We start from the raw sequence: 23,844 nt of genomic DNA on the forward strand, positions 1-23,844 counted from the left end.
AATTGTGGTTTTAGTGCCTGCTTTAGATTTTGTTCACATTCTGGTAACTGCTTCAGAACAGTATCTTCCCAACCATATCAGTACCGGGTTTGTTCCTAGCAGTTAACAGGCAGTACCTCCCAGTATTTATTTCATGAGTTCAGAAAGTTGTGAACAAGTTGCTCTCCTTTCTCTGCACATTTTTCACCTCTGAAGTGAGCAATTCTGGTACTTTTCCGACAATACCTTTCAGTCCAGAAAAAAAAAAGATGAATAGTGGCATAGCTCCTAGCTCTTCATTTATGAGATAAAGGTACAGACCTTAGTCTAGTGTCCAGTTATTAGTTGCCTTATTTTCCAATGACAAATTCCTTAATTCCTACTACAGTATTGAGCCTTCCCCACGACATTCAGGTTTCATCCATAACCTTTCTTCAGGCAGGGAACCTGAATGTGCTCAAAAGAACATTGTACAGGAACAGTGCGAGAGGTGCATAAATTGCCTTCTAGTATTAAACATCTTTGTTCTCCTTAATATAAACTTCAAACACAATCTTTAGACTCATTGGAAAACCTGTGTTTTCAGTCAGCTTTTTGCTTCGTGCTTTGTGTCTTGCTTCAAGTCAGGAGAAAACGCAAGATCAACACATGTAATCATTACCTGCTGTGTAGCATTACATATTATATGTCGTAAGGAAAGACAGAATTCAGGCAGGCATCTAAGTTGTGAACTTCTGGCTGCCTATAAATAATTTACTCGTTTTAAGGATTTATTTAAGCATTTTTCGAATAAGTAAAATCTATTACAAAGTCTGTGAACCAGAAATAATTCTACTAGAATTAACCAGCTGGTTGTTTCATTTGCATCTTTGCATTCCCCATCAGTGGATTAGAGGTTTTTTCCTGCTGAATTTGCACTATATTCTTAACAGGAATTTTTTTGTAATTCCAGCAACTTGCATTTTCTTGGTTAACCTGGAGGACAACTCTCTCATGCATCTTCAGTACCTGTTTAAAACCTTCTCTTGCCATGTTACTCACTTGTGACCTGTTAACTGTCTCATGCAATACAAATGGTTTTCCATGAAACTGAGTATGGAGGCTTCTGGCATCCAGCAAAGACTCAAGAAGACTTAAGTTTCTGCCATAATTGTTTCTTTTTACATTTGACAGAGCATTGTAGAGAACTCAACTATGAAGAAAAAATAACTTACAAAGGCTGTTCTACAAATGTCACATTAAGCCGATGTGAAGGATCATGTCCGTCTTCAACAAGGTAAGGATAGTTAAGAGATTGTATAGTACCAAAGTTGTTTCTTTTTCTCATTTGGCCATCTGCAAGTAGTGATATTTATTAACTACCACTCCTTTATAATTCAGGGAGAAAAATGTGGTTGGCATCTACCCAGAAATATGATGTTGCAGTATAAGCCAGCTAACTAGAAACAATGCCAATAAGGTCATTTAGTACCTCAGGGATTTACAAATTTAAACAAGGAATGTTGTCTCACTTAAGGTTTTTAAAAAAAAAAAAAAAACAAACACAAAACAAAACCACAAAACAACAAAACCCCAGACATCGATGCTGCAGGTCAGTTAGACTACAACTAGCTGTTTTCACATAGCCATAACAGCAAAATTAAGAGATTCATCTCACTTAAATATATAATGTCACTTCAGTTGTCTCATTATGTTCTCCTAATAGTGTAATTCAGGGATATTTTACAGTTACAAGTGTGTTGTCTCAGGCTGTGCAGTTCTGCTTGCTCATTAGGACACTATTCAGACAGGGAATCAAAGCTTCAATAAAGCTAAACTCACTGCAGCAGTATTACACAGTTCAGTTATTTGGGAAAAAAGTTTAAGTTGTTATATTCCCATCAATCCAAGCAAATACAATGTTTATTAATAATGTATTTATTACATACAATTTCTTATTTAAGTGAAACTTAAAATGGAATGGGAAAGCAATGAAGTGTTTTGCAATAACTAATTTAAATTAATCCTGAAGCTAAAAAACTATCCCCTTCAAAGTGAGTTCACATGTACCCCCAGCATTTTGAAAACTGAGTGATTGACTGTATCTTGAGTGTTTTCAAAAGGGCTGTTAAGCCTGGAGGAAGATATTTAGAGTTATTAAGGTTCATCACAATCACTAAGAAAGTTGTGGTTAAAAACAGTTTTAATTGAAACCAAGCAGACTTTTCTCCCTTTCACCAAGATTTTTACAAAAATATTTTTCCATAACTCTCTTGTTTCCGTAGCTGAATTTCTAGCCTACATTTATAGCACTTCCCACTAACAGGAAAAAATAAAAAAAGGAAAGATAGGAGCAAGTCCAGCAGCACAGCTGGCTGAACACAGTCAGAAAAGCAACTGTATAACAGAAAACAGTACTATCAGAAGAGAACCTAAATCTCACCTACTTATTCAAGCAATCACTTCACCAACCTATGCTTTATTCCTGTTAATTCAGGAAGATATGTGCAAGTCTACTACTACTTTGTTAGCTGACCTCACAGCCCAGAATTGACATTATGCAGTCGTCAGCTTTGATTCTGGTGCTAACAGTTCAGAGGAAGAAAGGGGTTTTCCTTCCTCCATGAACCGTGCACAAGGAGCATGCTAATTTAGCATTTTTGTTAACAGACCATACCAGAGACCTTTTCCAAACTTTAAGTAGTCCAGTGCACAGCTTTTTTTTTTTTAAAGTTAAAAATATAATTACTTTATGATTTTCAGAAGTGCAAAAGGAAAATGGGGAAATCAAATCCTATTAGTTTTCCAGTAAGGTCTGAGACCTAATAGCTGTAAGCCCTATGAAAATTCAGTTTTAAAAAAGGTAGAAACTCAGTACACCTGAACTCCTTCAGTAGTCATCATGAGAACTTTAAAATAAATTGCTGCACCATTTGTAGTAAACACATTCAAACGCTTGAAAAGCTGTAAGCCTAAAATACTGTATACAAACCCTAAATGATCCTCCCATCCTCCCTCTCTTCCAAACAGGTTGGATGTTGAGAAGATGATGGTCAACACAGTATGTGGCTGCTGTAGGCCACTCCAGCTTCATAAGAAGGAATTCCAACTACCATGCCAAGACCCAGATAACCCTGGAAAAAGGCTCATTACAGAAGTAATTGTATTTAGTGGCTGTGTTTGTGACTTTGACAGTTGCATACACTAGCCAGACCTCCAGATGGCCTCAGATACCTTTTTTTTTTTTTAATTAAACACTGATCACAATTTAATACTTCTGTAGTGACTGCTCATTGCTGGGAGTGCTCTTCTATTGATTATACAGGATAGCCTTGCAGTGAGGCATCCTGAGCAGCTACCTGGAGTGTCAATGAAGTTAACGGATAAATTATTCCTGATCAGAAGGGAGTTGAAGGGTGTGCAGGGGTGGGGGGGGGGGGGGGGGGGGGAAGGGCAGGGTGGGGGTTGGGAGGGAAGACCATGTCAGAGACTGTCTGGCCTTGCTCAGGGTGATATTTAACCAGAGGCTAAAGACTGGCCTATGCACTGTGCAATAACAGAAATTTAACTTTCAAATAAAGTAGAAGGAATCAAATTTGCTATCATATTTCTCATTATTTGACCAATTATTTTAAGTGAAACTTAAGTGGAAACTACAGTTGAACTAGGACCTGTGGAACAGCCCATTACTTCACTGGGAGAAGAGAGAACTGAAGTGACCTTTGAAAGTGGACACAGCACTTGTGCTTGTCATCCATACACAGCTGCTGTCAGAAAGCAAGGTGCTACGTGAACCAAAAGCTAATGGTGAGGTCTCTACATGCACTCTTAATCTGGTGGGACATTTCTAGATAACACCGACGTGTAGTGGCTTTTGGACAAAGCAGAAATTTGCAGGGCATTTCTCTGCAAGAAACCAAAGACCATATGTGTCTAACAGGACACAGGTAGTTCACTCACAAGCGATTTCTACTTGCTGCTAGCAGGGAGTATTCTTTACCATTTTGTTTGCAATTCATTTAAGAAAAAGTTATATGAATGCACAAAAGCTCATAGTACCCAGGTATTTTCTCTTTTATTTTAGCAAGTTTTAGAGAAGTACTAAGAATCTGAAGCATACATTTATAGTTTGAGTGAGGTTAATTAGCAGTTTAGATACTTTTTTACAGCGACATCACTTTTTTGACAAGTCCTGCCTGTGTGTAATACAGGTGTGTGCTTCATAATCTCAACCATATCCCATTGTTACACCAGTTTACAGCAGCATGTACTATTAATATACTTACTGTTGTTAAACACTACAGGAAGAAAGATTTTACATCAAGGTGGTTTTTTGGTTTGTTGGGGGGTTGTTTGTTTTGGGTTTTTTTTTTTTTTTCAACAGCAGCGTATTTGTAACATGTGACCAAACACACCAACAAAAGCAGCCATAAACAAACTCACTGGGGGAGCAGAGCGCTGCAGGTGAGGTAAGACTCAACTGAACACAACCCACCAGTAGTTTGCAGGAAAGAATTTACCATATACATCAAATGTTGTTCCATAACAACCATTCCATGCAAGCATTCTTTACATTTCCATGCCCCCAGAGAAAAGAGGACAGTTTGATTACTGTTCTAATCATTTATTTAATCTTAATATGGTCTTCTGATGAATATAGTCTAATATATAGTCTTCTATATGAAAATTTTCCACTTAATTTGACAGAACTTTGTTTTATACAAATAAGACAATCACCATAAATGTTACATACTGGAGTGTAGGTCAAGAATGAACATATGCTACCTGTTTTGCTATTCAGTTATTTTCACATGTCAATGCCTGAAAATACTGTACTTAAAAACAATAACACTGTTTACTGCAGAAATCACTTTGTCTGTTTGACAGGATACATCACTTTGGTAAGTTAACCATCATTCACAAAAAATAATCAAGTATTTGTCCTCAATTTGTTCACTTTTCTGCTCATGGCTTCATTGAGTGACATTTAATACAAGCTTACGACTGTTCACACTTTAACACAGTCAGCACTGAAAAGACACTTTCCCTTACCCCCTTCCTTCCCACATTAATGCACATTTTAGCACAGTTTGAACCAAAGCATAGTGAACTAGAGTAGTGCAGTGTTTCAAAGTGTCCCTTAATGAGGGCACAGAAGATTTTTGGGGGACAGATATACAACAGGATTTGAAAAACATTAATTAGAAGCTCCTCCCCTGTCTTTGCTAAGACTCCCTTTAGTTCAGCACATCAGATTTTTAACATGGCAGCCAACAGCATGGTTAAGATAACAGACCAATAGAGACATATGGCATCCAAAGGACAAAACATAAGGTAGTCCATTAGCATTTTGCCAACCACCCAACCTGACTGCAGGAACTGCTCATGAAGATTTTCAAAGAATGTTTGTGATCAAAGTCTTGATTAGCTACTTGAAAGGCCACAAAAGGGCCAATTGTTCGAGAGAACTTTTGCAGAAAGACCAGGTCAATAGCCAAGTTTTCAGTCATAACATCCATAGTTACCAGCCATTTCTGGAAAGACAAAAATCAAAAAATATCTCCCAAAAATCCACACACCACAGCCAAACCTTTGTTCCTCATTTTTCACTTGCACTCAAGTGCGATCACTAGCCTTCAACCAAACCAAATTATAATCACGCAGTTCCATCATTTAACTCAAATCACTGAAGAAAAAGAGCAAGGCACACTCAATCTTGTGGAATCCTATCCCCTGCCTTGCACTGGGCAGCATGACAGAAGCCTCATTTAAATGCATTTTCAATGTCCTCACAACAACTCAAAACCTTATTTCATGGGCATACTTGGCTGTATGTGTTGTGAGACACCAGTTCCAGGTTTCCTTTAAATAACCTTAAGGAAAGCTTGATCTGAGGTTCACTTCTCACATCATCATCAGCTGACTTGGTTCATCATGACCTGCAGCACTCACTGACAGCTGCCCGCAGTTTCTAACTGCACTGCCTCACCTGCTTTGTTTTAGCAGCCTTTGTTGCATCTCAAGGCTTGAGGAGTATGAGCCAAAGTTGTGTCCACTTACTTCTGAAAAGAGTTTGCTGATACAGAACTAGTTATAAAAGCTGAACTTGTTTAGGCCTTCTACTCTGTCTCAACACAAGTCTTCTATACAACGTTGGATATTTTTACCACCGATAGATAGGAAACTGTTCAAATACCAGTTATTCAACCTCTTGCGTTTTAACATTACAGTACACTGGGGAAAAAATATTGTTTAAAATTACATTTTCATCTAAAAGAGTGCATGCCTTACAGTCCTTCAAGGGCCCATTTCTTCCCACTTCTTTTATACAATACTGGACTCTGCAGTTAGTTATATCACGTCATTAGGACTATTACTTGCAAAGTCTGATAAGAAACAGAAAAAACACACAACAGAATATTTAACTTCAGTTTGACTAACAATGAGCAAGCATGTACTCATTCACCACCTACTAGAGAAGCTCACCTCGTTATTTGAGGTAAGCAGAAGGATTAAGAATAGCTTTTGTGTTCAAATCTACTTCCCAAAGATCAGAAAACATTAAGATGTAAAGGATTACAAGATTAATACTTTAAGACTCTGGTCCTGTGGCATTTTTCAAATACAAAGATTGGTGACATGCAACCTAAATGTTCACTTGAATCCGATTCAAACACATCTTGGAATCTGCCCTTCCATCCAGGACAAGGCTTGAAGCAACGTCCAACTTCAAAGTTTTGACTCTACGCTAACATCTGAATTAACCTTACTGAGCGGCATTACATTGGTTTCTTTCAGCTCAGAGCAGAGGGAGTACCTGTTAAAGGCACTAAGGCAGCATATTACTAGCCATTTCCAGCTGAAATCCTTGGTTACCATGTCTAAATCAATTTCCCTTTAACAAAGTTTAAAAGCCTGACCTCTGCAAAAAAACAAAGGAGCACAAGACAGCCTTTGCACCCTTTGTGTAACACCCTAAAATCCATTTTTAACGTAAAAAGTCACTTCCCTGTACTGTACATTTTATAGTCTTAATTTCAAACAAGGGTCAAATCCTATTAAGGCAGGGAGCTGGTAATGGTTAACATTGCAGTACTCAGACAGTGATGTACAAGACATTTATTTGCAGTATGATGACAGTGATATAAATGGAAAACCCAAAACTGACATGATTAATATTAAAACTGTTCTGACAGCAATTCACATAATCTCTGAGATACAGCTTCTTTACTTGTTCGTAGTGTGAGCCTATACATCTGAAAAAGAACATAAAAATATCATTTACTTTTTAAACACAGTTTGGCATTAAATGAATGCATAGTCAACTACTGAAACCTGCCCGTTACCTCTTTTTTTGTTAGGTTTGGTAGGAAAAGACCTCAGGTTAAAATATTCCAAGGCAGCCAGCCACTGACTAGTACAGCTTTTTCCAAGCCATAGGCTGGAGTGCATCTTCAAACCCTTGTTGAGAGTTACCATTGTTCTGATAATTTTAGGCTCTAATAGCAAGGTGTTGTCTAAAGTTTTTAAGAGGAGTAAATGTTGCAGAAAAGTCTAAAGACTCTCTACCACCACTTCTTCAGAAAACAGGAGACTTACCAGCCAAAACTTATTTTCAGTCCTCAGCTGACTTTGATAAAACCCTCTATCGAAGTGCTTGAGGAAAAATATTCTTGTTCATCTGCTTATGTTTTCTCTTTTAGCCAATCATTCTTTTATTAACTTAAAATGGCAAAAGAAATTATACTTAATCTTGTCCAAGATGCACAAAACAGTAACATTAAATGTTTCCAACCTTCAAGAGACGATTATACTCCAAGGACAGTCTGGAATAATAACATGATCTCTTCCAACAGGAAGGAGAACTGACATGAAGCAGCAGCTTACCAAACTGGGCCATGATCAGCTACTACAATTTCATTTCTTGGAGTCTGCAGTCACAACTAGCTATTGCAATAGTGATTTTAAATAAATAACTTAAGGAGTTTCAGATACACACAGACATTTACTGCAAACAAGAACTTGTATTTAAGCTGTAGATACTTAAACAGATACCTGTGCCTGGAGGTTGGGTTCAAGACGCAGCAAGCATCCAATCTGAGTAGATTTTGTATGTATGATACCAGCACCAACAAAGTTAGCAGGATTGGGATCTACCTCCTCAAGTAGGGCTGATCCAAAGCCAATTATCTATGAAAGAAAACCAGAAGATTTAGATGTGGGGACAGTGGGACACCAATACCAAGTCTACCCAAGCACAGCCACCACCAACTAGGAAAACAAGTAGGAGAGTAATTTTTATTTGGAGTGTTCAAGATGTTAAAGAATTATCCAATACTAATTACGACAAATTTTTGAAGTGACAGAGTGACTCTGATAATGAACTGTTCCTGAAAAAAAAGGTTCTTCTCAAAAAACAACTGAGGAATAAAAGTTAGATTCAACATAAGTCTCTCCTGTTTTTGATAAAGCTATTCCTGTCTTACGCTAGTCACCTCTATTTTGCCTAAAGCAGCCAGTTCTACAAGTCGTCACTTGTTTTCTAACTATAACTAGAGTATAAATTAAGGCTTGAAGTATCTTCCAATTCAGTTTTAAGCACTAAATTGGTGTTTTCTTAAATAGCTTCAAGTTTCCAGCTGCTACTGAAGACTATCTAATTCTATCCACACTGAGAAACAGTCCATTCAACTCAGCACTGCCAAGGGTCTGTTAGACAACATGGACTTACACTTTAACAGGATGATCCAATTGCCATTTAAACTAAGATGAACAAAGTTTCCTTTTACAACTATCACTACACTACAGATTAAAAATACCACACTACTACCCACCTTTGCTTTTGTGATCTCTGCATCCATCGGGTGTTTTGCTTTAAAAATATTCTGTACTTCTTGTTTTGGACTGCAAGACAAGGTAAGATACATACATGGTATAACGTGGATTACATGCAGCATTATTCAATAGCAACTAATTATACTGTGACAGTTTAATTCACAGGATTAAGTATGGGATGGGGCACTGCACCAGCTACATTCACAATATACCCTTTTTCCTTCCTTGGCCTACTACAGGAGCCCCAAGCCCAAGTATAGACAAAGTCTTACTTGCTCAGTTGCTTCCAACGCTGAAAAAAGTCTTGAGAAGACATCTCTGTCGGCTGGAAAAATTTATTCAGTGTGATGGGTAATTTTACTGAAAGATTTTGAAATGTTCCACCATACCTGCATATGGAGTAGAAAGAACACTGTGTATGCTGCACAGTGTCAGCAGTCTCTCAACCGAAATCAACAAAGCAATTGAGGATGAACACTAAGGTGCAACTGTTTATGATTAAAATCCATCAATTGCAGATGTTATTTCTAAAATACAGTTTTAATCCACCGTTAAACAAATTTATTTGCTCTGCTTAGATAGCACATGAAAGTGAAATGGCAGAACTTCTAATAAGGATCTCTGTTTCAACATAGCAGTTATCCTTCTAGATTGCACCCATCAAAGGAGTGAAAAATACATCCCTGTGAAAACATACCAGTATGAACCAGTTTAGAATAACAGAATGTAGCCCAGAAATCAGGATTTCCCAAAGGCTGATGTTGAGTGGACATAACAAGATTCTATTTTTGGCTGCATGCATGCATTTGCAGTGCAAGCTGTTTGCAGAAGTGTTCTTGGTTTCCAGAAGGGAGAAGTTACCGCATATATTCCTGTCAAGATTTCTTAAGCAAACAGGAATACTGCTGTTTTATATGGGTAGCAGAAAGAGAAGTCATAGAGACATTTTATCAGTAGTTGCTTCTTGATTAGGGTGTGGTTTTGTGTTTTTTTAAACCACATTGTTCCAAGTGGATTCCCTACCTTCCCTAGCAGCTTAAAGCTTCGTTAGATCAATTTTTCAAGTAAGTCTTGAAAGATGACTCAAGACAGCTTTACCTGTCCATATTCTATGCTTCAGTCAGAGGACCAGGAGAAATCTAGTATCCTTCATCTAATTCATTCACTAGCATTTGAATCCTGTGTTTTACCTGAATTGAATGTTCAGGATTGGAGCTTCCATAAAGTCTGACACACATTCAATGTTCACCACCTGTTGAACCTGCGCACCTCCATCCACTGTGGGGTCAACAGGTTTTGTCTGAAGATTCAGGCATAAGAAGTGGTTAAGGAAACTGATCAATGAACTGATAACTTTAAAAAAAAAAAAAAGGCAAATCCTCCAATAAGCTACATGAGGAATTAGCATCATGTCCACCCATTCCCTATATGCTACTGAATATTCAAAGCTCAATTCCTGTACAGCAAAAAGATTTGTTGGTTTTTTTTATATTGACACACCCAAAAGCAATAACCCTCCCAATTCTCAGTTATTCAGATATTCTTAAAGATGCCCTCAAAAGGGTATAAGGGTACAGACTTCACAATAAAAAATACTAGACTATTTCATTTTGATGTGAACATTACACTGACGCTTTGAGTCAAACAAGCTTGATTACATAGTCTCCCAGAAATCCTAAATTTGCAATACCATACCAAACATTAAGAACAAACTCTAAATTACGAGGTTATTTTGAAATATCATCATCATCTTTATGTACATGTACTCTTCTACCTCAATCTCAAGTCTGAGGTTATCTGCTAATGCAGGACTTCAAGAACACCACATCTATACTCCAGCTACTTCATGACAATGGAGAAAGCTAGAGTTACATTGCATATTTATTCAGCCTCATTTCTCCTTATTTCAACAGTAAAATGTGTGTTTATAATCAGAGAGATTATAAATGACAGAATCTTCCATCTCTGCTCAAGACTTGCTTTTTCTACATGAACTTTAGAAAGTTATCAGCAAGTTTCTCATTTCTTCACATTCAAGGACACCATGCCTTAATCCAGCAACTTTATTATAATTTTGTGCAACTTAAAACACAAGACCCAAATAAGAACAGACACATGTGACTGCATTTAAGGATATTTGACTGTAGGTCATCTGAGCAGATTACGGTTGGAGTAAAATTCAAGAACTGTGTTGATGTCTTATTACCATAGAATATGAACATACGTCCTAGAAAGAAGAGAATAAAAGACATCAGAATTTTTAGGTAATGTCACATATAATCATATTGAACTACTTGTGCTTCAAGTATCTAATACATTGCCTTTCTTTAAAACAACTTTCAAAAACAAAGCGTAATTTACATGGTTTATCTTACCAAGATATTCACAGTTCAAAATGAAACAGATTAAAATGAACCATCATACCTCTCCCACAGTAGCTGTCACACAGGCAGTTAAATAATCAGTGGAAGTCTTTCAGTTGCTGGAGAACATGACTTTATGTAAAGAAGCTATTATGGTACCAAAAGTGATGCAGAAGGGGAGACGCAAACAATCCTAGTGCTTGCCTGTGTTCAATCCCAGCTCTCTCCTAGATGCTTTCTGTGTCTCATGCATTAGTGTATTATGATAGACATGTCTGAAATATATTGTGTATCATATTATTACAATAAGCTATATTGTAAAATATAAAAGTTGAGGAAAATGGTCCTTTATAACCGTGGCTGTACCAGCTTTACAACTTAACAACCACTTAACACTCCCATTTCATCTCAGCTACCAAAACAACCAAAAAAATTAAGGAAACAAGAACCCACACAGAAGCCAGGGACACACAAACATTGAAGATCCTAAGACAGGCTAAGCCTCAAGTCACATTTCCCTCTTAAGTAGCTGAAAGGTAAGTCCTATCCACAATATCGTGCTGGCATGGAGTTGATAATGCAGACAGCTAACCACTTGGCCTGATAGTCTTACCTAGGTTCTGTCGAAATTCAGATTTCAATCCAATTTGTAGCAACTGATTTTCAAATAAGACTCCATTATTTTTACACACAAACCTAGGGAAAGAGAGGAAACACGTGTTTTAAATTGAGCCATATTAAACAATATTTAGAACCACAAAATTCAGGGTTTACACAGAGGATGAAGACTGTGGTTAACCTAGAGTGCATCAGTTTGAGAGGCCTTTGCAGAAAACTGCAGAATTAGAAAAGACAATTTTACAACCAAAATCACCACTTGCAGGACAATAAAAGAACTGAATTTTTTATTTGATAGGATGTCTGAGAAACTATGAAGGAAGCCACAATATGCTATACACACACACACACACTCTGTCTATAAAGGACCAGGCAACAGACTAGGATTTTTCTTATTCATATTCTTGACAACTTCTGAAACTCTTTAGGCTGGTGCAGAATTGAAAAGTTTGAAGCTTTGACTGTTTAAAACCTGAAAGAAAAAAGAATCCCTTGTTTTATCAGTTCTGTATCACATAAGTAAACTGAGAGCTATATTTTATCTTTTTTTTTTTCCATTTTGAGAGAGGAAGCCCATTCTGTAGTGATTTCAGTCCTTTCTATCACCCTTCACTTAAAAGCAGAAGAGGTGGTCAGCAAACATCAGCCTTGTGCATAAAAGGCTCTTAAAACATAAGAGCCATAACTCCCAAATATCAGTACTTTTGACAATTTACTCATGTTTTTCCTTTATTTGTGAATAGTTGCAAAACTTAATATACTGGTATTGCCTCATTGTAGAGCAGTGTGTGGTAGCACTGACTCATAAAGACAACTCTAACCTGTGTATTCATGAGCTTGTCATAAAATCCACAGCATCTACAGAAGTGTTCTAGTCACAAGTCTGACAGTACACGTTTCTCTAGTTTTGCTGGTATTAAGTTAATGCACAATATAGTTTTGCTTTATAACTATATTCTGGAAGTTGCCCAGCCTTGCAAGGTTTTAGTATTGCTTACTTGTGAAAAAGCTCATCAGCATCATGCACAGTATCAGCTGGTTCCTCAGAAACTACCTCAGATGAAGCCAGGTCAGGGCTAGTTCAGGCAGCACAAAAGGAAGAAAGGCAGTAGCGACAGAGATAGCAGGAGTTAGTAAAGACAGCTTAGTGCTTAGTTATTTCTTCTACCTCCTTCCTCAAAAATGGTACTGTTGAGTTTAATGCATGAAAAGTTTATTAGCTGCCCTACCTCAGTACACCTATAAAGGTTTTAGGCATTAGGCAATGTTTTCCCCCACTTCTCTCCCCCACCCCACCCCTCCCTGATTGTTAGGAACCAGCAATTCTTCCCAAAGACAGGAGACAGCTGAAGGCGTTCAGTAGCTTAAATTTATACCTCTTCAAGAACCAAGTCCTCTTAGGTGTTTGTGACAGCAAAAGAGTTTTAGTTCAAAACCAGAAATGTAGATGTATATTAACAACTACAAACGTGCACTTTGAAGCAGAGACCTCATCAACCTTCATGGCACTTCTAACTAGAGCTGCACAAACAGTTCTTAAAAAACACATAAATATTAAGTGGAGAAGAATATACGGGCACACAGAGAATGACTTACCCAAGTAACAGATTAGAAACAAAAGTGACAACAGCACTAGAGAGGCAGGAAACTGTAAAAGGCAACTTCTCAGTATCATTAGAGAAGCATTTCATCATCTACACAGATCAAAGTGTTGGGCAATGCTATACTTTTTCTGCAGAAAACTCTTTTTAAGGTAACTTTTGCTTATGAAGCTACTAGTTTTGTTTGGGTTTTTCTCCCCCCACTTTTTTTAAAAAGCTCTAACAAGCTTGTGTAGCTTCTTAAATCTTGGTATTGTGTAGCATGACTAAGTATCGCTTAACGCCTTCCAAGAGAAACACAGGATCAAGTCTTAATCACTGCAGACCTGCAACAATGCATTGCCTAGTAGAAATTTTTTATGGAAGTCTCAATGATCCAGGCAGATTAGTTTCCCTAATCATATCTTTTAAATCAAGACACATTGCAAATTTTCATGACGCCATTCAAAATTTGGTCTTTGACACTGCTAACACGTTCTTTGGCCAACGAGACAACAGATTTTTAAATACATTCTCTGATCTTATGCTATTTATTTCCAAAATTTTATCTCAATAAGATTTGAGTGTAGCCACAGTGGCTTTTAATATTTGAGGGATTAATAACACATTGCACTTACACTACACTTTGCAATGTAATTAGGAATTCCCTTAAAAAAAAGCACTTGGTTTTTTCCCCTTTTCACACCTGTTTGTCAGACAGTAGCACAACAATTTAAGAATATCTTGAAATTCTGATAGCAAGTATCTCTGGGTATAATCCATCTCACTGTTCCACTATCAGCTTGCCATAAGTGGAGAAACACAAGAATACTTTAGGGAAACAAGAATAAACATATTCATATCAGGCCAGATAACTCTCAAATTCAAGAGGTATTGAGATGCATAATAAGCTTAGTTTAACAAAGAAGCAAAACCAGCATGAAAACTAGGCTAATATCCTCATGTTGATTACTACAGACTCAGTTTTCCCATCAGCAGAGGAAGGTATTCAATAAAGATAGCACATCCAGCATAGAGTTCAAGAACACCTCTCTTGCTGCACAACTACCACCCAGGAATACATTCAATAAGCTGGAACAAAACCAAAAGTTATTGTTTGTATTATTTTCCTCTAATCTTGTTTTAACAGACAAATTCTTTTTCAGATTCCTTACAGGGTGACTTAATTACCTCGCAAAGTTGTCATCAGAACCAGGAGCAAGAGGTGCAACAGCAGAAGCTGAATCTGAAAATACATCCACCAGCAGGCTACCACTAGAGGATGGTGGGGGAGCTGAATTGGCGAGAGGGGCAGCACCCAGACCCAGCAGATCCGCAGATGGAGAAGGAGTAGACTAGGAAAGACAAGACACTTTGGTGTTATACTACAGCAAAACTAAAACAAAGCTGTCTCTCTCGTGTAGACAGCTAAACTACAGCAAAGCATCTCTCCCCACCCCAAATGAAGCTTTGAATGGATGTAGGAGGTTTCATGAATGCAGTTGTCACCTTACATTTCAACTTAAGGTCATTTACAGATGTAGTTTTCTTTTTTCCTTTGAAGAGAGAGTTATGTCCATCTAACTGCCAAATAAAAAAAACAAAATTCATCTGTCTAAAATCTGATTCTGCAGAAGAAAGATGACAATGTTCCCCCCCGTCTCTTAGTTTCAAGGGAAATTAAGTATTGTAGGGAATAAAATTCAAATGCGTTGCTTTCCTTTCATGAAGAATCCAGCAAGGCAGGCAGTGACTTTTACACCAACTTAAATTAAAACATTACTTTAAAATTGACTTTCAGTTTAGTCCTGGGTTTTTGAAGCTTGGCAAACCTTAGAAACAATGTAAAACCTAACCAGAAAAAAAAGCAGAGCCTGTAGTTAGTTCAAGTTGCAAACACTAAAGGTAGAGGTAAGTTCTTTATTTTTTTTTCCCCTCAAATAGAACAAATCAAATAGCCAGGACACAGAATCACGCAACAGAGGCCACACAGATGTGCCCAAGTCACACGTAAGAACAAAGTATAGACCGTTAAACAAAACATTCACTTATTAGACATAAGCAGCCTATGATATGCCAGATATGAAGATGAGTCATGAGACGCATTTGGATTGAATCTGAAATTTTGTTTTTGTAAGCCAATTCAAGTTATCATATAGTCCAAAGACTTAATTTGATGAAGTATAACAAAAAATTCCCTGGCAAAAGATTTTCAGAAGCCAATTGGTAAGAACTACAGAAAACAAACAATTGAACTCCAATTTGGAACATATTCTGGGCATCTAAGCCAAGGTCACACCAAAGCCACTGATGAAGGTACCATAGTAGAGTTTCTTATATGGCTACAATCCATAAAGGGAAGCTCATAAAACATAACACAATTTTAACTACCAATCACCTCAGTCAATTTGGCATGCAAAGAAGATGTGGCAACTTTTCTGCTGAAAAGGTATTTCTGTCCATTCACAGATGTTGTACTTGGAACATCTACTCTTACATATTGAGTAACTAAGAATTAAAGAATTATGCTTTAACAAACTGGGCAGGGAGTGTGCTACAATATTTCTTCCTCTTAGGTAATCTACTACTAAATCTCAAATGTAATTACAAGTTATGCTAGTCATTAAAACCAGAAACAAGTGTTACATTATGGGAACAATTCATCCTACCAGTTTTAATTGGCAATAAAATGAGAAGTTTCAGCTCAGAAAAAACAAGACAGTGGCCTTGTCTACCATAACCAAACTCAAATAGTACCGTCAAACAGACAGTAACAACATAATAGTGACCTAAGGACATTTACGTTAGGTCAAGTGTCATCCACTTCTAGTAAAAACAGTAACAAACTGAAACAAGATACAAAATATCTACCATGTTAGACAAAGCAGAAGAACAGCTGATACTTTGACATTCAAGTTATTCCTTTTTAATACATTAATGTTATCTCACCTTTACTGCAATTCCACCAGCAAGGAAATTCCTATTTCTAAGCTTACAGCAATATTTTTCAAAGTAACAATGTAAAAAGGATTTTTTTAGTCTGCAGACAGTTTGTCCCCATGTACATAAGATTTCCAAAGGAAAACTGCATCGAAGCATGTGGTGGGGGGAAAAGCGGCTCTATGTTCCCCTGCTACTTTATAGCAAACACCTATAGTCTTAAGTTTGAGATGACAAGTTTTAAACCCTTAAAAAGCCATTTGAATGAAACCGTTCTTTTCTTACTAGTACGCCATGTAAATTAGTGAAATAACAGCTTTTAAACTCACAACAGCACTGGCATTAACAGAAGTGGGTTCAGCGCTTCCATTCATATCAGAGCTCCTCTCCTTTTTGATCTCTTCCAGGTCAGTAACTGTGCCTGGGCCTTTCTTCTTCTTGAGTTTAGCCAAAATAGAAGATTCCCTCTCTGGAAAGGGAGGCATTTCTTCCAGCACTGTAGCCTTGTCACAAAAAAAAAAAGTGCATTAAACTTACAGAAAAAGACAAACCAGTTCCTGAGTCTTTGAAGAGAAGCAGAAGTCATTATCCACACAGAAAACAACAGTTTATTGTGCAGTGATTGAGTAGACTTGCTTTAAAAAAAGTTATTTAAAACTTTCTGAAGTCCTCCAAAGTAGTTGTTAAAGAGAACAGTAATATATATTCTCTGGCACAGAAAAATTTTTAAAAGTTAAAAAACTAAAAAAAGATGAGGAAAATTTAAATGGGGAAAATTGTTTTTAAAATAAAAATTTTAAAATCCAAAATCCAATTTTAAAAAGTCAAAATACAAATTTTTTAAAAATTCAAAACTAAAAAATTAATTTTACAGTAATTTTTAAAAATAGAAAAAAGAAAATAAAATTATAACTTAAAAAAAATATATATATAAAAAAAATAGATCATAGCAGACCTAGTGGTCCTCAAGTCAGACCTAAACATTTATTAGCTGTCAAGACTTAAGTGTGCCATGCTCTGGCCAGACGTGAGATTATCAGGTTACGACACTGAATTTCTAGAGAAAAAAAAACCCCACAATTCAGCGCAATTACCTGCACAGTTTCCTGCCCATCATCAAGTCAGTCCTGTACTATACCAGCTTTCACTGGCTTCCCAGCTCTAGATTAGCATGCTTTAACTGTCATTTGTCCCACTAAAGCAATAACAATTTTGATCTTAGCTCTAAATTAAAGATGACTGCAGCTGAATTAGGCAGACTAAAAGAATCAGTGCCCACATCATCGATGTGGGACAATCCTCCATTAAGATTTCTGAGTAATCGGGTAAGGTTTAGTGGAGTTTACTTATTGACAGAAGACACAGCTGTAGAGTTCTGCACAGTAACAAAAAAAAAATCTTTATACCTACCAGTATATCAGTACTGGCAATAGTACTGAGCCTCAAATACTCAACAGCTCTCTGCTGCAGCTCAACATCAGCATTCTTTAGCTGACTGTCACTGCGTAATACATCTTGAATTGTAGTTTTGATTTCTGGAAACAGGTTCACAAACTTGATGTAGGTAGACAGAAGCAGAGCTCGGGTAGGAACACTGCACAGATGAAACTTGGAATGTAGCAAGTTGAACTGGATGAGGGGACTTAAAAGATAGGAAGAAAAATAATTTGGGTTTTGTAGACATGATTAATTCCTACTGCATTACTAGCAAGATCTGAATCATTTGTTGAGTGGCATTTAGGAATATTAAATAGACATTAGATTCTTTACAGAAAGTGCTACTACTTCAGTATTTTGGAAGGTGTTTTACCTTGATCTTGGATCACCTGCTATCAGATTTCCAAATTCTCCCAAGATGTAGCCACCTACTTTTACGAGATTCTCATGGCATGCTGGAGCTTGAAGGGCCTGTAAGACACATTAACAGTCATCGATCTGTAGCGTATCAAAAAAGATCTTTTCTGTCACTTCTATGTCCAGTTTCCTAGTCTACTTCTCTGTAAGAGCAGACCATAGGTCTACGCATTATAGAACACTTACAAGAAAAGCATGCTAGGTGGTATGACTTTATGATTCTTCTAAGTAATACTTGCTTAAGAGCACTCTTAGGCCCATCAAGCAGCTGTATCTGTTCTCAGAAGTCCACAGTGCTGCTAAGGTTTCTCCTTAGATCTTTAGGGGTGTCAGAAGGATGTTAATATACTTAATTTAAACCTTGCAAGAATGTGCTGAAGCTGTCCAAGATAAAAATATTGTCTTTATTGAGTATGAAGAAGCACACAGCAGGGATTAGTTTCGAAAGTCAGCTTAAACATTCAGGAAAGGAAATAAAAAAAGTGGAACCCTCATACGAAGAATCCAAAGTCAGAGCAGCAAGGCCAGACATTTGGAAGTGTTCTCATTTAATAGTTCAAATTCCAGTTTTATCAGATTCTGAACAGAAGGAATATGCTTCCAGAAGGATCATCAAGTTATCATTTTGAGTGTTTTGGATTCCCGCATGCAGAAAACTTTACTCCACTTCAGTAGTTTTCCAGGTACTGTAATTTCTTTGCTAAGCCATGCACATTCAATGCCACCCACCAAAACAACAGAAAACCCCACCATAACCCATCCTGCCCTCCCTCAGTAAAACCAGAACAGTACTAGGTGTATTCTACATTACTTAAATTGATGAGAAGCTTCTCTGGCTTAGTACAGTCTCCGGCTCTGAAAAATCTATGATGCTAATTTTACAGAAAGCTTCAGCAGTGTTTTGTTGAAATATTCAGGATCATATGTTTCCCCCTCCCTAACATGTGGGAGCACACAGACCTGCTAGATCATGTAGTGTTTACTTAATTCCTACCTCATTTTGAAAGTGAATTGAAAACAGTTATTCTCACCTCAAAAACAGTCTTTGCTGCATACCCTTGAACATCATCCCTGTTGATGACAATCTGAATAACTCGATACCACACTTCTTCACTGACATAGTCACCAGCAATACGAATCAGATTCAGGATTGTATCCACATACCAGGTATAATCCACTGCATACTTCTCAGCTAGAATTGCAACTTTCAGAACCTGAACACACATAAAAGAATAAAGAAGCTTGACTACCTTCTCCTGTAAGCTCTGTATCAAGATTCACTTTCATATACACCTAGCGATACCCCATGGTAGCCCAGAAGCCTCAGTTAGAGATGCGTCAGCTTGCTCATTTGCTCCCACAGCTAAGGTGAACGATGAACATTGAAATTCTGTACCAGAACACACCAGTTGCCAGGTACATAATGCTTTCCCCATCATGCATTTGATTATGTTGCATCTGTGGCTTTTCAACTGCGTACCTAAGTGATCAAGAGCAATTTATTGAACATTTTTTTTTGCCATAAAAACACTATCTAAACCATCACTGAGACAGGACCAAGTAGGATATCAGAGACCTCAAAAAACCCCACCACACCAAAAAAACAGAAAAAATGGAAACTCAAGCTAGCAGAGATAGATCAGAGTCACCAAAATATAGCTGACTTTCAGGTCATACTAAGATACATATATCCTGAAGCAAACAATCAGCATGGGAAGAGACCTCCACGTAGTTTATCAGTTATGTTTATACTGACCTATTCTGTTAGGAGTAGCAAGTTAGGTAAATTAACATACAGAATGAAATTCACATTATCTGATTAGTCAGGGTAGATTGCCAACAGCAACAAGACAGTACAAGAGGTAATAAACTAACACTGTATTCTATGTTAACGTCTCCAATCAAGGAAATTTAGCGCATAACTAAGCTAAATAATTACCATCAAGTACGGGTTTTGGCTACCATTCTAGAAAGCTTGCTAAGTGAATATTTCAACTCCTAACATTTTTTTCCTGCTGGAAGGAAGGACACAGACATCATGTCCCTCTTTTAGCTGATTAAAAGGTATTGGTTTTGGGAATTCTTAGACTGACAGAATGTTCTTACAGCACACACAGTATGAAGTTCTACCTACACTTAAGTATTTATCACACTAATTTCTGAAGCTATGAATCTACTAAACAGTTAAATAGAGTAGGACATAACCTTCAGATCTATATATTGTATTTGCTCAAGCATTGATAAAATTCACTTCACTTTCTATATGCAATGCTCTGAGACCAAGATTCATTTTTAAAATTCCTAGTTTCCAAGGTTCCATGCCCCCCATCCCATTAGTTTAACCTAAATGAAGAACATGCTTTGCTATTAGACTACAAACTTAGTTCTTTGTTTTGGTTTTTTTTTTAAACCACCATTAGAAAGAATCTCTATCACAGACTATCCAGCATCCCAGTCAATAAATGATACATATGGTGCCAAAGTCAGCTATGAAAAAAAATAAGGAAACAAATATCTCACAATTTCTTCTCTAATGGAATAATCAGCAGTTTCCAAGTAATTCAGCATTTCAGCCACAATCTGTTGTGCATTACTTCGGTCACACATTGCATACAGGAGATCTACAGCTCTTTGTCGTACACTTACATCTCTTTCAGTCTGCAAAAGGACACACACCAAAAAGTCAAGATGATGTCATCTTTATTTGGAAAGCACATGCAACTTACTGAAGAGACGAAACTTACTATAATCTATAGTCAAATTTAAAACAAAATTAGATGTACATTTCCAGTCACCTAGAAAGAAGTCACTGGAGACTCAAACAGCTTCCTGCTTTTAGATAACGTTGTAAAAATTCAAATCATCAGGTTTTTTCCCATAGTACACTTATTCAAATCTGTGCAAATGCTGAAAGGTTGGAGGAGCTTATACGGAATACTCCACTATTACCCTAACTAGGGTGAATGAGTTTGCAGTGCACTGGGTAACTGGCACCACTGGCCACAAATGCACTAATAACCAGCTGAAATTGTCAAATTGTCACCAGGTCAATGAGCAATTAACTACCTGCAGGTTTAGTGTTGGGCTTGCCTTGTATCAACAGAAGCCCAGCTAGACTAGATACATACTTACTTGTTAGACAAACATTTCAATATGCTGCAGCATGAGCTTGGGAGAGAACAATACATGTAAACACTGAAGTGCGCAAGTAGATTTACATGCAAATCAGTCTTCCTCTTTTGACTTCTGCTTTTTCACACAAACATGGCCTAGGAATCTTGTCGTTTCTTGACCTTCTGATCCTGCAGCGGAAGCAGATCTGCTCTACTGCTCCCTGTAAGCTACTGCAGTGAAGGAATGGTGTCTGATACCAGCAAGATAGTAGTAAACAAAGTCTTCACAGCATTCTCCATTTTAAAATCCCATGTTTTGAAAGAATTACTCATTCTACAGCTTGAGGAGATACCAAAGTGTTATGGAGGCCACAGCTACAAGTATCAGATTTACTAGCAGGCTGCAGAAGTAAAATGAAACTGACTTCTATTGTTGACAGTGCAGCAAGATTTTGCAGGATTAAGAAAAAAAAAACCACACTAAAGCAGATTTCTGAGAATAATTTATTTGGTCCCCAAGTATTATTCGCTTAATTGGGGGTGGGGGGCTTGGGGAAGTAGGAGAGAGGTCATTGAGGTAGGGGAGAAGATGACACTCAAAACAGACTACACACTTAAATATTTACCTTCAATGCATTGATAACTGTTTCTATGTGTGTTTTCACAGCCTCATGTGAGAATTCAGAGCTGGCAAGCGTGCACATGCTTTCCAGTGCTAGGTAACGCAAATTAGTTTCTCGGTGTTGCAAGAACTGACCTAGCTGGTTACAGGCACGGACTAGTAGATTTGGCTCACTGCACAGAACAAGAGAGAAAGTGAAAGGGTTAAAAGCAACAGGTTTGAGAACACCAATACAGAATACTATTTCTGCAGTGGAAATTTCTTAATATGCTTCAAAGTGTCTGCTAGAATGCCCCGCTGGTGAAATGAAAATTCAGATACTGTGAGCAAATAATCTCTGTTGTATTAGAGTAGTGGGGTCAACACAAAACACCAAAAAAAAAAAAAAAAAGCAGCAGCAAGAAACAAAGCAATTACAAAATATGCTGACAGCCATACAGTTCATTAATACTGTTCATTTCCATTGCTGTGGTTGTGTTCCAATCTAGCAAGCAACTTCATATTCTGTTCTCCATACCCACCCACCCCCCAGTAAAATTCCAGTTAGTGTTCAAGACAAAGCCATGGCTTTTCACTTAAAAAAATCCACTCATAGTAGAAGTGTTCTCACAGCTCACCTGTCATGATGTATAATTAAGCTTATTGCCTCAAACAGCACAGCATTCTTTGCATTTGAGTGTTGTACTTTTTTTGACTTTGGTGGCTCCTGTGCTTTGTTAAGAATAGTTTCCAGGCATTCTGTTAGACGACCACGTACCGCAGGGTCTTCTGGAGAAGAAGCAGCCATTGGACAACTTCATTTTGCTCAACACCCCAATCCCTACCTTAGGCCTTCTACCTTGCTAAATCTGAATACACAAGTATTCCAATACATTAAAACCAGGTTACCCTCCCCCAATATACAGTTTGCAAAAGAATTCTAAGCCACAGATCTATTTGGGTGAGAACAAAAGCCAAACATGATCTGCGCTATAATGTATTTCAAGGCTTTAATATACTTCATGACATTAAAGAATGTTTAAAATGGCAAACCAATTGCAACTGCAAGATACACGCTGGTTTGATACTTTGTTCTAAGCTACACGGCCTTTTGAATTATGTTGTGTTTTAGCAATCTGAAACACTTGAGAGCAGACTCCTGCATCCTTGTCTTAAAACAATGTGCTTGCACTCCAAGTTATGGTAACATTACAGCACAACAGCTCTTTGGAGATAGCGTACCACTTAAAAGAGACGACCACTGTTGTGATTTGTGCATTACCTGGAGGTGGATAGCACTGTAACAACCTCAGAAGTTTCACAGATAACCAAGGAGCAGGAACAAAGTAGTATGTATAATCCTGAAGATCTGTTGATGCAGAAGTTACAATCTGTAAAATAAGCAGACAGCGTGTCAGCTACTGAAGGTAAGTGACAAGCAATCATGAGAAGGACCCAAAGAACAATGCAGGTCACTTTTGACAAAGGCTTACAAAACTATGTCACTACAATGTTTAATTCAGTAAATTACCTGGGTGCAAGCTGCCATACTATAAGTATACCATCAGGTTCCCTAGTAATAGAAATTCTGTTTTACAGATACAGTACTCTAGGAAGTCTCTTCCTGAAAGCATACTTGCTTTCTTAAAAATGAGGATGACCATCTTGTAACACCAAAATATTTAACCAGAAGCTTGACTTTCTTTGGTTCAGAAATTCATAGATTCAGCCAACAGAAAGCTTAACTATAGTGTTATAGTTGGAATTCAAGCACAAGATACTGTGACAGACTGAACTAAAGCAGGACAACCAAGTAACACGAAGTAACAGTCATACTCCAGAGCAAAACAGATAGCTTTCACAGAAGAGGTTTATACACATAGTGAAATGCAGTAAGGATTAGATTAGGTTTCAGAGGGAGTACCCTTCTTCATGGATTTCTTTCCCCCTTTGATTCTATGGTAAGCATGAGTTTGCCACTA

The 23,844-nt window shown here is 37.5% G+C and overlaps 2 protein-coding genes across 4 annotated transcripts in view; one reads left to right on the forward strand and one right to left on the reverse strand.

Annotated features, from left to right (window-relative positions):
* MUC6 (mucin 6, oligomeric mucus/gel-forming) overlaps positions 1-3,316 on the forward strand; it is a 59,611-nt gene extending 56,295 nt beyond the window's left edge. The window contains exons 39-40 of the mRNA XM_054826478.1: positions 1,153-1,255; positions 2,989-3,316. Coding sequence (XP_054682453.1) covers positions 1,153-1,255; positions 2,989-3,166 — 281 coding nt within the window. The 3' untranslated portion in view covers positions 3,167-3,316. The remainder of the gene's footprint in view (positions 1-1,152; positions 1,256-2,988) is intronic.
* A 1,245-nt stretch (positions 3,317-4,561) lies between these two features.
* AP2A2 (adaptor related protein complex 2 subunit alpha 2) overlaps positions 4,562-23,844 on the reverse strand; it is a 48,930-nt gene continuing 29,647 nt past the window's right edge. The window contains exons 7-23 of one of the 3 annotated variants that reach the window (XM_054825767.1): positions 23,145-23,253; positions 22,501-22,651; positions 21,888-22,056; positions 20,669-20,806; positions 19,180-19,362; positions 18,105-18,202; positions 17,705-17,936; positions 16,624-16,797; positions 14,546-14,709; positions 12,773-12,850; positions 11,770-11,852; positions 10,941-11,020; positions 9,984-10,117; positions 9,066-9,182; positions 8,793-8,862; positions 8,014-8,148; positions 4,562-7,214 (exon numbers count right to left, since the gene is read on the reverse strand). In XM_054825767.1, the coding sequence (XP_054681742.1) occupies positions 7,137-7,214; positions 8,014-8,148; positions 8,793-8,862; positions 9,066-9,182; positions 9,984-10,117; positions 10,941-11,020; positions 11,770-11,852; positions 12,773-12,850; positions 14,546-14,709; positions 16,624-16,797; positions 17,705-17,936; positions 18,105-18,202; positions 19,180-19,362; positions 20,669-20,806; positions 21,888-22,056; positions 22,501-22,651; positions 23,145-23,253 (2,193 nt within the window). In that variant the 3' untranslated portion in view covers positions 4,562-7,136. The remainder of the gene's footprint in view (positions 7,215-8,013; positions 8,149-8,792; positions 8,863-9,065; positions 9,183-9,983; positions 10,118-10,940; positions 11,021-11,769; positions 11,853-12,772; positions 12,851-14,545; positions 14,710-16,623; positions 16,798-17,704; positions 17,937-18,104; positions 18,203-19,179; positions 19,363-20,668; positions 20,807-21,887; positions 22,057-22,500; positions 22,652-23,144; positions 23,254-23,844) is intronic. The other 2 variants (XM_054825769.1, XM_054825768.1) reach the window with 2 other exon arrangements.

The sequence above is a fragment of the Grus americana genome, chromosome 5 (assembly GCF_028858705.1).
Source record: "Grus americana isolate bGruAme1 chromosome 5, bGruAme1.mat, whole genome shotgun sequence".
NCBI lineage: Eukaryota > Metazoa > Chordata > Aves > Gruiformes > Gruidae > Grus > Grus americana.